A 15,944-nucleotide genomic window follows, 5' to 3' on the forward strand; every position below is an offset into this window, starting at 1 on the left:
GCCACAGGCACCACCCAGAATATAGATATATCTTTTGTTTTGTTTCTTTTGAGACAGAGTCTCAGTATGTCACCCTTGGTAGAGTGCTGTGGCATCACAGCTCACAGCAACCTCAAACTCCTGGGCTTAAGTGATTTTCTTGCCTCAGCCTCCCAGTAGCTGGGACTATAGGTGCCTGCCACAATGCCTGGCTATTTTTTTGTTGCAGTTGGCCCTGGCTGGTTTCAAACCCACCAGCCTCGGTGTATGTGGCTGACCCTGTAACCACTGTGCTACGGGTGCTGAGCCAAGAATATGTATATCTTCATCAAACTTTCCTTCTAACCCCAAGCCCAAAGAGCCCCATTATTCACATTCTGCCTGCCCTATTATTATCCTCTGCTGTTTACTCCCAAGTTTCCCTAAGCCAGTGATTTATGGGTTTGTTTTGTTTTGTTTTTAGCTATCCAGATTTTTCTTCAAACAAAATTCTATAAGAAATCCCAACATATAAAACACATAAAAGTACCACTGCCTTAATTAAAGAGGTACTACCACTCATGAAGCAGCTCTCAGGAAAATGACTAGGGTTGCTTGGTCAACAGTTTGAAAGATGCTAATCTAATCTCTCCTTCTTATATTACAGTTGAGAAACTAAGGTCAGGCTTACAAGGTATCGAGTACTCGTAGAAATTAATGGAAGAAGAATAAGAAAGGTAGAGGGCTTCTTCTTCCTAGGTAACATATGAGGTCAGGCAATTAAGTTCACAAACTCATCCTAAAAAAAGTGCTACATACCTCATTGCTGCCTATCACTTTAAAGGGTCACCTTTAAAGTACTCCCATTGTCTACCTGATGACCATAGTGATACTCAGCAATGAGGTATGCAGCACTTTTTCTAGAATGAGTTTGGGAACTTAATTGACCAACCTTGTATGCGCGTTTCTTTAAACCTCATGAGTAGAGGATCCCTATGTTGCTTTGTTTTATTTTGTTTTGTCTCTTTCATCCTCTAGCTGTAGTATCCATCCCTCCCAACAAAGCTCCCACTCTAATGGGTTTGATATACATCCTTGACTATATAGCTTTGAATACATGTTTCAGTGTTTGCTATAATTTTTTTAGTTCAACAAATACTTATTGAACACTTACTATGCCAGATACTGGACACACAATGTTGAACAAAATAGACAAAGTTCTTCTTCTCTCAAGGAGCTTACTGTTAAGATATTAAGCAGTGCAGAAGCAGTAATGCAGAGGCAGCTACTACGTGAGCTTGCAGACTTTCATGGATTCATCAGATAAGGAAACATTGACCCCCAAATGATAGAGTTTGTTACTTACACAGACAGCAACAGCAGGATCCGTATGGTGTCAGATCACTGTATTTCTTTACCCACAGGAAGATATTGAACCAAATGGGCCAGATGACAGGCTCTACAAGCAGTGGGGTGCTCTGTTGATGAAGAACCAACTCTAGACTGCAGCTAGCTGTTTTATAGTTTGCATCTGTTCCCAAGGGGAGGGAGGTGGAGAGTCCTGTGCCTTACCGGAATCAGGGAGTAGGATGTGAAACTGCTTCATGGCAGCCTCCTTCAAGGTAGAAAAGATAAGAAACAGTATTGAGGCAGCTACAAGACTACTTATCTCCCATGTCCGGGGAGGATCACAGAATGTTCTGCCAAGACCAAGATCTCACTGTAGTTTAAGTTTGCCTACGTGGCCTATGTGACTACTACAAGGTCACTGGAGTGCCATAGTGGAACTATTTCCTATTTCCCTACATTTTCATTCTATAAATAAACATTTTTGTCTTTATTGTTTCACTTACTATGGCATAATAGTAATATCAATAGCAAACAATTTATATAATGCTTATTATATGCCAAACATTTATCTAAGAACTTTACACCCATCAACTCATTAATCCCCACACCAACTGTATGAAATAGGTGCTATTAGGACCCCCATTTTACAGATGCGGTTATTGAAGCTTAAACAAATAACTTGTTGAAGGACACACATTTAGAACTTGGCAGATTTGAATCCAGGCCATGCGAAATTGATAAAAGTATATGCAAAGTGATATGAGTGCGAAAAAGAGGAAATCTAAGCCCCTCACTGAAACCCAACCACACTGGCACCCTGCTCTCAGACTTCTAGCCTCCAGAACTGTGAGAAAATTTTTTCTGTTAATTAAAGTGCCTAGTTTGTGGTATAATATTTTGCTATGGAAGCCCAAGCAGACTAAGATATCAGGAAAGTTGGACTTTATTTTATGGGCATTAGAGTTAGTAAATGTTTTAAAGCAAGTGAGTAAAATGATTGGATGCATAATTCAGAACCACTCTACTGGTGTTGTGAAGATTGAATTTGGTGGTGATTGTGGTAGGAGGTAGGAAAATCAGGCAGGCAATTGTACTTGTCTAGATAAGAGAAGTAAGACCGTGGACTAAGGCAGTGGGGATAGAGAGAAAAACAATGACTTCAGTAAACATTTTGGAGGTAATAGTGATAGGACTTGGAAAGTGGTCAGATGGGATTTGTAAGAGAGAAATAGCCAGATTTCTAGCTTAGGTGACTAGGGTGAATGGTGACAGCAGTAATCAAGATACAGCTGTGAATGGTAAACTTTCTTTTCTCATATGACTTTTCCATAGTTTCTACAATTTCCATTTATTACTTTTGGAATGAGAGTAAGCAATCAAAGCATGGTTTTGTTTGCATGCTTCAGGGATGGGGTATGGAATGCAACAGGAAGAATACAGAGGAGTTCTAAGAGAAAGAGAATTAAGTTTTGGTTATATTGGGTTGGAAATTCCAGTAGGAAATATTGTAGGAAGTGTCCAGTAGGCTGTTAGAAAGGCAAATCTATAGAGAACACAAGAGGAAGAAAGGGCTAGAGATGTTGATTTTCAGAGTTGATGGTGTTTGCTCTCTGCAGGAGTAACACTATACCACCACAGATTGCTGGCTTTGCATCAGGATTAGAATGAAGTAGAACTGATTTCAAGTAGTGTATGTCTCTGTATGTGCACACAAGTAGGTTGAGACGAATTCTATGAAACTTGCAGAATGTGGCTAACTGGGGATAGAATAGGTTGACCCCTTGGGATGGGGTCAAGAATCAGAGACAGAGTTGAAACAGCAGCATTGTAAAGTTTTAAGCCAGGTATTGAAAATCAAAGAAATAGATCAGTGAAATGAGGCTGGATTGTGGCATGGCTTCAGAGATACCAACAAAGATGATGGGAGAAGTAAAAAATTTGTCATAGAAACAAGGTAGGAAACAATGGAAACCTGACTACTCCTGAGAATAGGACTGATTGAAGTACCGGACCTCTTGGGTTCCAGTCATTAAAGATACGTAAGGAAGATAGTGCAGTTTCTCTATAGACCTATTTGGGGCAGGAAATGGGGTGGTGCCTTGGGGAAATAGGTCAGTGGATTCCCATTTTCACTCATGGGTGTTGGACAGCAGACTATATCTAAAATGGGAAAGTTGTGGGGCTAGCCAAAGATGTTGGCATTCTGCCAAATTACCCATGTTTTTTAAAGGAGGGAGGAAAACAGCTTGCAGATAGCTTGATGCTGTCAGAGCTAGAATGGATGCATAATATTTTTGTGTCCTACTTTAATGGATCTGTATTGATAAGAGGACATTCTGATGTGACCTAAAAAACGAGTCACTAAGCCTGTATTTTTTTCATTGTCATCTCCTCCGTGGGTAATGAGCCTCCCCTCATCCCTAAATCTCACTGAGAATGGAGTCGAAATCAGGGATGGGATAGACGTCAGTCACCATCTGGCAGACACAACCAGGAGCCACATGTTTATCACATGTATTTATCTCAGAAAGGGCTATCAATCATTCTGAGCAAAATGTCTGCTCATCCTCCAAGAATCCACTTGTTTCTGGAATGGTTTGCTTTTCAAATCCTGATTTCTCTTTTCTCTTAAGGCCAAAACAGTTATATTCATTTTTTTTAATGAATAGATTTGACAGATTTGTAATAAAATGGATTTTCCTTTCCACTTAAAATTATAGAGGATGGACACTTGTTTTTGTATTTGGGGGTATTTTTAGTAGGGTTCCTGATGATGCTAAACTTGTTTGATTGTTTATATATCAGACCATGTGGCAGGGAGAAGGATATTGGAGCTGTAATGTGATTCTTTATTATTAGTTCCAAGCAAAAAAGTAAACCTTCGACTAAATTTCTAATAGTTCTCTCAGTAATATACATACATTTGTAGTTAATATAGTAAGAAACCTTCATAATGGTGGTGGTGGGAGGGGGAATAAATCTCTCCCTAAAAGTTAATCTAATTGTATAGACTTAATATATTTCTGATTATGAAAGTAATAAATGTTTAAAATTTTAAACAATACTAAAATTAGTACAGTTAACAATAAAAGCCCCTCATAATGAGAGAGTCAGGGTTGGGGAGAGAGAGAGTTTGGAAAGAGAGTCTGAGATGGGCTTACTATCAGAGATGGAATAAAGGCAAAGGATATCTTGTACACATTACTTGCTAACAAATCGGTAATTTTATATTTTGATGATGTCATTTTGAGGAGTTTCATTATTATATCTAAATCACCTGGTTGAGAATTCTTGAGCTGGACCTGGCAAAAACTTCTGACTCCGTGAGAGCAGAGTCAACAGATTGACCTTGGAAAAGACCAATACTTAAGGGGTCACCAAAGAAAAGAGGAAAGTGGGGAGAGTATTCAGAGATGGGAGGGAAAGCATAATATATCTACTGCTGGAAGAGAAGCAAAGGCAGATTAGCACGCAGAGGGAACTCTTTGATTGTCAGTTAAGAAGTTTTGGGTGATCTTTGGAAGAAAGCAGCTTCAGCAGCACGGCCAATGCAGGACTGAAGAAAGCTGAGAAGTGAATAGGAAGGGCGTGAGGAAGAGAAGGCAGCAAATAAAGATTGTTCTTTGAGGAAGTTTAGCAGAGGCGAGAAAAGCAAGGAGATAGGTGGGGGTTGAGGAGGAAGCAGGATTTATGGGAGTTTTTGAGGATAGGAGAGACTTAAGTATGCTTTTCAGCTGATAAAAAGGAAACATTGTTCCATCCATATGATATTTATTTGGTTCCTACTGTGTGTCACTGGAACTAATAAACAGTAAAAAAGTAGTCATGGTATGGGCTCCTGGGGGGACTTTTAGAAAGTGTGGAGACATTTTTGCTTGATACAATGATTATAGGATATTATTGTCATTTAGTAAGGGTTGCAGCAAGAGGGAAAGGGTTGAAACAAGAGGGACAGCCCTGAAGAATGAAGAATTGTCTTATACAAAAAAAAAATGTTACCATTGCTTCCCTCTAGTTTAGAAACACTGTTTAGAAAAATGGAAATGGAAGACATGAAGGAGACTACTCAGTGGGGTTCCAGCCTCTTGGCTTCTTCCTCCTTCATGAAACATGGTTTCTTTTTTATTTTAATGACCCTACTCTCTCCTGGTTTTCTTCCAAAATTACTGAGCATTTCTCCTCGCCTTTTCTCCCAAATCATTGGTACTCCCTTTAAGTTCTCTGGAGCTTTGACCTGTGTCTTTTTTCTCTATCCTCTTTCCACCTAGTCCCACAGCTTTAAATACCATTTCTCTCTCTAGTCCTGATCTCTCCCCAAAGCTTTAGAGATTCACGTAACCAGCTACTTACTTGGCACCTCTTATTTGTTTAAAAGGCAACTCAAACCTAATATCTAGAACAGAACTCTTTTTTTCTTTTTGAGACTCACTATGTCACCCTTGGTAGAGTGCTGTGGTGTCACAGCTCACAGCAACCTCAAACTCTCGGGCTTAAGCCATTGTCTTCCCTCAGCCTCAGTAGCTGGGACTACAGGCTCTCATCACAATGCCTGGCTATTTTTTGTTGCAGTTGTCATAGTTGCTAAGCAGGCCCGGGTCGGGCTCTAACCCCACAGCCTTGGTGTGTGGCCGGTGCCCTACTCACTGAGCTACGGGTGCCGAGCCAAGAGAACTCTTAATTGTTTCCCCCAAACCTCTTTCTCACGTATCTTCCTCATGGCAACAACATGCATTCAGTTTTGCTCAAGTTAAAACCTAAATGACCTCTCATTCCTCTTTCCTTTATCCCTCATATTTAATCTATTAGCAAGTCTTACTGGCTGTGTCTTAAAAATATATTCTACCTTTATCTAATTTTCATTACCACCACAATTGCTATCACGTTACAAACCACTTTTGTCTCTACTGATTCTCTTCTGACTCATCTCCCTGCTTTGACTCTTGCTTCCCTACAGCCTTTCCACAGAGAGTATAAGAGATCATCTCCAAAGTAAATCAGATCATGTCTCTTTTTTCCTTAGAACCCTCAATGGCTTCCTGTTGCACTTAGAACAAAATACAAACTCCCAATCTGAACCTATGGGGCTCTGTATGATCTAACCCTTACTTCTACAGTTTTGTCCAGTGACATATTTTCTTCCTTGTTTGTTATGTTCTGTTTACCTTGGCCTTCTTTCTGCTCTTTCAACACACCAAGTTATTTCCTAATTCCTTGCTATTCATTCCACCCGGAATACTCTTCCCTCAGATAATGATAATTTTATCTCCTCCTTTCCAATATTTTTACTTCCCATTTCTTTTTAAATTGCATCAGTTAGTATCTCCAGAACCATATGATATAATAATAGTGAATATTGTACATTATTTCTTTTTTAAAACTTTATTCAAATTAATACAAGGATAAAATATTTAGGTTACATTGTTCTCACTTCCAGGGTAAAGTTCCCTTTGTAGGAGAGCCCCTCACCAAGGGGCATGTTATACACCCTCACAATGTGCACATTAGGTGAGATCCCACCTCATGCCCTCCCTCCTTCTGCCATATGTCCTCCTCCCCGATCATCAGAGAAATGTGAATCAAAACCACCCTGAGATATATCACCTAACCCCAGTAAGAATAGCCCACATTACAGCCTCAAAGCTGCAGATACTGGCATGGATGTGGAGAGAAGGCAACACTTTTGCACTGCTGGTGGGACTGCAAACTAATGCAACCTTTTTGGAAGGAAGTATAGAGAACCCTCAAAGAACTCAAATTAGACTTCCCATTTGATCCTGCAATCCCATTACTGGGCATGTACTCAGAAGAAAAAACAATCCTTTTATCATAAGGACATTTGCACTAGACTGTTTATCGCAGCTTAATTTACAATCACCCAAATGTGGAAACAACCTAAATTCCCACCAACCCAGGAATGGATTAACAAGCTGTGGTATATGTATACTGTGGAATACTATTCAGGCATTTAAAATGATGGAAACTTTAATCTTTTGTATTAACCTGGATGGAAGTGGAACACATTCTTTTTAGTAAAACATCACAAGAATAGAGAAGCAAGAATCCAATGTACTCAATTCTAATATGAAGGCAGTAGATGAACTAATACAAGGGAGGATAAGGGGATGAGGGAGCAGAAAGAGGGGAAGTGGGAGGAGGGGGTCACAGTGTATGGTATGCCTCTTGGGGGTGGGACACAATTACAAGAGGGACTTTACCTAACAACCACAGTCAGTGTAACCTAATTCTTTGTACCCTCAATGAATCCCAAACAATAATAATTCATTCTTTGAAATGAATTCAAGTTGCAACCTATGTAAAGAGGGGAACATCAATACCTTTGTTTGGTCAGTTACATCATCCTGTATCTACTAATATTTAACAAGTTAGGTCTTGAGCACACTCAGTTAGAGGTCAATTAATAGCCATGTTTATTTTCCAGGTAGTCATTGAAAGTATTGCTAAAGAAGTCTGATTCATGCTTCAGGAGATGTTTTTCTGTTAAGATTTCTCATTGAATCTTCTATCTTGACAGATATTAGTGTATACCATTCTACCTAATTTGTCCTTTCTCTGAAACCATTTTAGTATACAATTTTAATTTTCTTAAGAGGAAAAATTAGTGAGTTGTTCCTGAATTATCCTTCACTAGAACAGCAAATGATTTTAAGAACCACTTCAAAGTTCTGCCCAAAAATTATATCTAAATTGTGCATGTCATAATTTTTTTCTCTTTCAATTATCATTTTAACTCTGCAAAAATAAGATTTTACCTTGAAAGATCTAAACATTTCAGACTAAAGAACACTCCTTGGTCCATGTGACTTGAATCAACACGAGATGTTAAAGACCACGTCTTCCCTCCTCATTAGTACCTCATTAGTACAGTGGTGAGTTAAAAAACAAAACAAAACAAAACAGAAAAGAATATCTCAACTTGGCTCTAAGACTTGAATATTGGCTCGGCGCCTGTGGCTCAAGTGGCTAAGGCGCCAGCCACATACACCCAAGGTGGTGGGTTCGAATCCAGCCTGGGCCCACCAAACAACAATGATGGCTGCAACCAAAAAATAGCCAGGCATTGTGGCAGGCGCCTGTGGTCCCAGCTACTTGGGAGGCGGAGGCAAGAGAATCACTTGAGTCTAAGACTTTAAAGTTATTATGAGGTGTGGTTGGTCGGGATTCCCCCCTGGGGGAAAAGTCTCAAAAAAAAAAAAAAAAAAAAAGACTTGAATATTATTACAGTAAAAGTGGGGCTTTCTTTGTTCAATAGATACTCATTTGCTGAGGCAGAGCACCTATAACTACCTCTTTGAGAAATGTTCTGTTTCTCTCACTTAAAGCCTCTCTAATTAAGGAGATCTGGGTTTTCAACCTATAAATTAGGAGGTAATTATTGGTTAAGTAAAAATATTAATCATAGGAATTATTTAGATAGTAGCACTTCTACAGCTCTATTACAAATCTTTGTTTATATACAGATTTAATCCAGTCAAATATAATTCACAGACATGTATTGTTCCACATATGTTATATTGCAAAAACATAATTGCCTATTTTAAGCTTCTTAAAAGTAATTTCCCATTATTTATTTGATATGCATTTTCCTCATAACTTGCTGCTTTTGTTCTGGCCATTCCAGCCATGAAATCACCAGCTGTCTAATATTTCAAGTCTTCTAGCTCATTTTAGAGTAGGCTTCATAATTTACCTGAACTTTAGGTTGCATCTTCTTTGTTTCTTTATGGTTGGGAACCATAAACCGTGTCATCTTGTATATGTAGATCTCATCAACTTCCATCAGAAAAGAAATAATATAAATTAGACTGAGAGATGAGACTGTTGTGGTAAAAATATACATACTATAACATTTATCATTAGTGAAATTTAGTATATTCGCAATGTTGTGCAACCATTTCCAATATATAATTCATACACATTAAGCAGTTACTCCCCTTTTCTCTGTCTCCCCAGGCCCTAGCAACCACCAATCTGCTTTTTGTCTCTATTGATTTGCATATTGTGGACTTTTCATATAAGTAGAATACTAGAATATGTGGCTTTTTGTGCCTGGCTTCTTTCACTTACCATAACGTTTTTAGGTTTTTATTCTTTTATATGACAGAATAATATTTCATGATATGGATATGCCCCATTTTGTTTATCCGCTCAGCAGTTGATACGCATTTGGGTTGCCCACACATTTTAGCTATTATGAATAATGCTACCACAAACCCAAACACAGTGTCCATGTTTTTGTTTGAACACTTATTCTCAGTGTTCTTGGTATATCCAGGAGTGGAGGTGCTGGGTCATGTGGTAATTGAGATGCGAGATTTCTGAGTGAAATCTTACTAAAGATTCAATAAATAGTCCTTTTTTGGGGGGAGTCATATTATTAATTCTCTTGTTATGATAGCAACACAACAAGACTCTTTCTGGACTCCTATACCTCCCTAGGAGCTATGATGTGGGAGTTTATTCTAAGAGACTACAAGATGGCATTACCAACCCACACCCAATGTGGGAACTAAACATTTTTTATATACATTGCCCACTGATATAAAAGTGGTCCAAGGTCCCCAACTTTAGCAGGTACACTTGTATGCACCTTCAGTCAGTGAAGGTTACAGGCAAATAACCAAAGTCTTTCTATATAACTCTGGAGTTAGCTAAGCCTTAGTCAAATTACAGATGGTTGCCTTTGATACACTCATTAAATTTCTCTGTTACAGTTTCTCTCTATCTTTAAAATAAGACAAATAGTCCCTGCTTCTCAAGATTGATATAAAGATAGGGCATAGCTTGGAACATAGTTGTCACTTAAATATTAGTTCTCCATTCCACGTATATTCTTACACTCTTCAAATTAACTATTCTCCAAGGTAATAGTATTTTTCTTCTCACTTTCTCTTTCAGGTTAAAATTAAACTACCAAATACAAACCCTTCTGAAATTAAAATTGATATCCAGGAAACAGTCTTTGACCTTCGCACTCCTAATAAGTGAGTAAAACTTAGAACTAGAATAATGTATTATAATATTAATTAATCTTTAGTCAATGTTATTTTTAAAGTATACATAGTTCATTTGTATCACCTCCTAAAGTCTGAAGAGATGTGAAAAATCTAGTTAACCATTCAGATGTTTGGTCTACATAATATAAACACAAGTATGTTTGCAAATAGTTAGGCTTTTTTCTACTTTACATCCATATTATTGGAGGGGGCTAATATATAACCCACACAACATAATCCTTGACATTTAAATGTAGTTTGTGACTCAATTCAATTCAAGTGGGGGGGGGGGAAGAGAGAGGAGGAGAGGGTAGGCATCGGTGTGCTTCCACCTAATGGGTACAATGTAAGGGTATATGGCACATCTCCTAGGTACCGGACACAACTACAACGGGGACCTTAACTAACAAATGCAAACATTGTAACCTGATTGTTGGTACCTTCATGTTAATCTGAAATAAATAATAAAAATTAATAAATATAGTTTGTGTATCTGTCAGGAAAAATAGCTAGAAGTGAAAAGGCCTTACATTACAAGTCTTGCATGTTGTTTTTGTACATTGATTGCATAAGAGCAGTCTTTAAACTTCTTGTATGTCATGGGACCCTAAAGTTACATTTGTTTGTGTCCACTCGAAAATCCACAAAAATGCCTTGTCAGCAATACTTAAAATTCTAGCAGCTGATTTTCTGTTAGATTCTCAAACTGTGTGAATACATTTAAAAACAGTACAGAAGAACGTGGAATAATTCATTTAAACATTTTGATGTTTTCAAGCATAGTTTTGTTGTTACATAGGTTCAAATCATGTTACAAAAAATATAGCACATACAGCAAAATTTTGATATAAACTGTTTCTATGGCAACATGGATAAATCAGTCCTGTCTCTCAAAACTAACTCTAGAAAGAGGGAATCAATGGAATCTGGCATGTGTTAGATCAAATATCTAACTATCTCACTGCTTCTTTCACTTTTCATCTGGATGTATAGCAGTGAGCACACACTGGTTGATGTAGTACTCTTTTATCTGTAACTCATGAACATTTCAAACTGGGTCTGGGGAGCAGGCAGTTGCTGGCACATTTTCCTCCCTCCGTTATCAGTACCTATAATTCGCCTTTGTTGATCTTAAGGCTTCGAGAAAATAAAAAGTAGATTTCCCCCTACCAAAGATTCCTATGGGTAAAAATCCAATGCGCATACATAGCTTAATCTTGATTTCTATAGTAGATGCATTTCACCCAAAATGGTCTACAGATGAATATGTATCAAATATTTTCTCATTATTTACATCATTTCAAAAACGTACATATTCCCACAAAATAATTGTCTCGCGTTATAAAAATAGCATTCACTTTTCCTGCTATTTACTTCAAGGAGTATTGTACCCTTTTCATTGAATTTCATATATGCATTTGCTCTTCTACATAACCTTTACAAGGAAAGTTGGTTAAATGAACAGTCAATCTTCCATGATATTTGCATGCTTGTTAAAGCACACATATATTTACACACCATGGAGTTAATTTCCGTTTCCTAGCATTTCTCACCATCTCCATCAATCATTAGGCAGCTGCTGTGGCTATGCTGCCATTCCAGATATCTATCAGAACCCAGTAAATGAAAGTCTCACACAGAGGTACTTTTCCACAAAGAACCCAAGCTGCACTAGGCCATTTGGATCACAGCATACTTATACATAAAATACTCAGTGCAGAAAGGTAAATGTTCTTAATTAAGATAGAAGACAGAAGATAGCATTAAGATTTTTATTTTTATTTTTTTATTGTTTGGGATTCATTGAGGGTACAAAGAACCAGGTTACACTGATTGCATTTGTTAGGTAAAGTCCCTCTTATAATTGTGTCCCACCCCCAGGAGTGTGCCATACACTGTGAGCCCCCATCCCCTTCCCCCTCCCCTTTCCATGCTCCCTTATTCCCCTACCCCCCACCTTGTATTAGATCACCTACTGCTTTCATATTAGAAAGCATTAAGATTTTTAATCATGTTTTCTGAAATACTTGAGCATCTTTTAGAGCCATGCTATCATCTAAAATTGTAGTATCAGCACAATGTGTCTTTCTTTATAGCTTATTGACGGTCACACCTGCTTTCTTGAGTTTCTAACTTTGACATCCTATAACTGTATTTATCCAGTCTGAGGAAGATTTAAGAGAGGGCATTCTTTTCATGTATGTATAAGGCAGAGCAGTTTATTTATTTTAACTGAATTAACCAGCGATTTCAGTCAAATAGTAGTCAATTGCATTGGAATTATCAATAAAACACAGGTATTTAGCATTTTACAACCAAAAGAAATAAAGAAATTTACTCGGTTCTTTATTTTTCCCCCAACTGGTTGTTTTGGCCTGTAGATTCCCAACATGGAGTAGATGGGCAGGAGGAAAGATGGAGGAAATTGGATAATTTCCCAGAATCTTCTGACTTAAGTCTTCATATGATGTTTCATTATTTTTCTAAGCGAATTATAAGAATATCGTAAATTAATACTTTGAACATAATTTAAAAAATACATTCTAAAGACAAAACTATACAAGCCAATCTTTGGTTGAGTGATGGTTTAAATTATTAACACTTTTGCTGTACTTCTTTAATTCAGATTTATTGAGAGTTGATTGATGTTTAAAGACACTGATACCTAAAAAAAAGCTTTCTAAGTGAAATAGTTGAATCACAGCTCAGTAGCTATTTCTAGATTTTCTTTGAAAATAGTTATGTTTCCTACAGAAAACCTTAAAAAGGACATGTCTATTTTTAACCCAGATATGTAAATCAAATAATTCCGTTAACTACATAAAATGAAATCTGCATTATGTGACTATGCACAGAACCAGGTTTTCCTTTATTTAAATCTCCTACAAGCAACATCAACTTTCTAATATAAATTTAAGCATGTAAGCCTCTAAACTTGAATTCACTATAATTTTTTAACTTTCATTTATTATTATTTGCATTTAAAAATTTTCTAATGAAAATTAACACTGGACGAGCAACTGATCAGTGCCTAGCCAGGGGTCCTCAAACATTTTAAACAGGGGGCCAGTTCACTGTCCCTCAGATGGTTGGAGGGCCAGACTGCGGGCCCCAGGATGAGTGGGCTGCTAAGCAGGACAGGTAGTGGTGGCAAAAACATCTGGTGGGCCAGATAAATGTCCTAGGCAGCTGTATGTGGCCCGCCGGCCATAGTTTGAAGACGTCTGGCCTAGACTGTTTCTTCTTAAAAAGCAAATACATTATCTTTTGCAAAGGCAAAGATATTGGGTTTAAATATTTCTTCGTATTTTCTAATACTGATCTGTGGCAATTATTCAAATGTTATTTTTTGGTGACCTGGACACTTGCTTTTCATTCATGTATTTAGTCACATACCACCATTTCTAAAGTCTTCTGCTAGATCTCTAGGGGGTCACCAAGATAAGATATGCTTTTGTCCTTTAGTGAATTGTACTTGGATAAGTATTTTTAGAATTTTTATTTTGTTTAAATATAATCTCAATACAGACAAGACAGTGAAACAGACTAGACCAAAATGTTTCTCTTTTCCTAAGAGCCTAAATAAATTGCACAGTTCTATTGTTCAACATTTTAGTATGTGAAACCATACTACTCAGAGCTAGACAGAAATGCAGGGATAGATGGATCATTCCAATGGCCACTAACTGTCTCTTTTGAATTTATTTCTCTCTGGACAGAGAAGTGCACATTATCATTGGAACTCCTTCTTCAGCTGATTTATAGTTGTCTTTTAGTGCAATGAAACTACCACACTAAGCTTTGCTTTCTTCTTAAAGTGAATATATTATCATTTACAGAATAAAGGATAAAGTAAATCTAACTCTAGTACAACCTATATTGTAAACAGCTTTAAAGAATGGACTCTAAACATTTTTGCACTCACTTTTTTTTGAGATGCCAAATTTTACAGGCTACTTTAGCATGCAATGCCGGTTTAATTACTTCGGGTGGAAGGGTGGGGTTTCTCTTACCCCACAAGAGACACAGAAAATTTCTCCTTTAGGTTCCAGAAATGTGTAATAAATACTTTTAATGAGCCCAGTTTCCTAAACTTAGGTTTTTGCAAATCAGTTAAAGAGGGCATTGATTTTCAAGGCATTTGTTTTCAAATACGTACTAGTTCTCTATTGAAGTACCCAATAAAGTGTCCCTAACAAAAAACTCAGATTCCTTTACTGATTTGGATATGATACTTTCTAAAAGAACCTTCTGGCCACCTTTTATAGATACTCAGGCCTTCTCTACTGAGAATGTGAGGTAACAAGTGTTTCATGCATTTAATTTTCTTCCCAAACCAGCATGTGCTGACCCCATGCATAATTCAGATTCATACCACTATGACAGAATTATGGATGTCTCATCCTAGCAATGCATCTAAAGCATACAACTATCCAGCAACTGAGCCATAAACCACAAAATAAACCTAACAATCTATCACAGAGAATTTTTGTCAATGTGTAGTATAAAGAATCAGAAGCAAGCAGAGAGAAACACTTCCATTGATCTGGTGTTGAAATCATTCCAGGCCAGAGTTTGAAAAACTACACCTGTGGTAGAGACTCAGCTGAAAGCTGTGTTAGCACAAGTGTTTTCGAACCATTCCAATTTTCAGCCCCATTCCATCTACACATAAGATTCTATTTCTGTGCCTATATGGTTTATTCAATGCAAAATGAGGTCAGTTAGGAAAAAAGAAGGGATCCAAAACAAATGATTGGATTTCTAAGGCCAAGAAACTGGTCTACTATTTGTGTTATTTAGGCATATTTTTGATCAAGTATTTACACTGTCTAGATATGTGGGGGTTTTGGTTTCTAACATTCTAGTGGTAGGCGTTGCATCCTATTGCCTTATTGAAAGTGATATATCACTCTAGGAAACTAATCCTAAGCTTTATTTTTTTTTTTTTTGTTTCTGTGTGTATGTGTTTAAGGAAGCTGTTGGTGACCCTTCCCCATCCTGTGGAATGCCGCAGCGCCAAAGCATTTTATATCCTGGAGACTGAGACACTCGAAGTCACCGTAGCCATGAAAAGGGAGTTGGATTTCATTAATTTTTTCTGAAACTGCATGCGTAAAAGGGTAAAGTGTACCCTTTTACAAAAAGGGTAAAGTGGCATTGGCGGCAATTAAAAAGCCTTGGAAAAAATTGGTTAATGTTTTCTATATCCTGTTTATTATTCTGATACATTTTGGAAAGGGCAAAAATTCAATTCTAGTGATATTCTGGTCATTTCTATTACTCTGTTAAGAAATGTTGTTTTCTCATACTAATGAGCTACTTTATTTTTATGATGATAGCTCAAAAGAATATTTACAGGTTAACTAGACAGATTGTTATATGATGAATTACATAACTGAAATATGACTATGAAATGGTTGGTTCACTTATTTCAGTAGTCTGAAGAACTTAAGCTAATTAATTACACTACAATGCAACCAGTTGCATAGTAATTGGTCATTATTCTCACCAGAAAAGTTTATTTAGTTGTCTTTTTATTGATTTGATCAAATGATGGATGTGAAGTGTTCTCTGTTTAGGCTCTCACTATTATTCTGGAATATCCAGGTGACAAAGCTT

At 37.3% G+C, this 15,944-nt stretch overlaps 1 protein-coding gene across 1 annotated transcript in view; it reads left to right on the forward strand.

The window, feature by feature from the left end:
- PIH1D3 (PIH1 domain containing 3) overlaps positions 1–15,427 on the forward strand; it is a 28,547-nt gene extending 13,120 nt beyond the window's left edge. The window contains exons 5-6 of the mRNA XM_003799724.1: positions 10,225–10,310; positions 15,298–15,427. Coding sequence (XP_003799772.1) covers positions 10,225–10,310; positions 15,298–15,427 — 216 coding nt within the window. The remainder of the gene's footprint in view (positions 1–10,224; positions 10,311–15,297) is intronic.
- The last annotated feature ends 517 nt before the right edge of the window (positions 15,428–15,944 follow it).

Source organism: Otolemur garnettii, unplaced genomic scaffold, assembly GCF_000181295.1.
Source record: "Otolemur garnettii isolate 467f Iridium unplaced genomic scaffold, OtoGar3 scaffold00155, whole genome shotgun sequence".
Taxonomy (NCBI): Eukaryota; Metazoa; Chordata; class Mammalia; order Primates; family Galagidae; genus Otolemur; species Otolemur garnettii.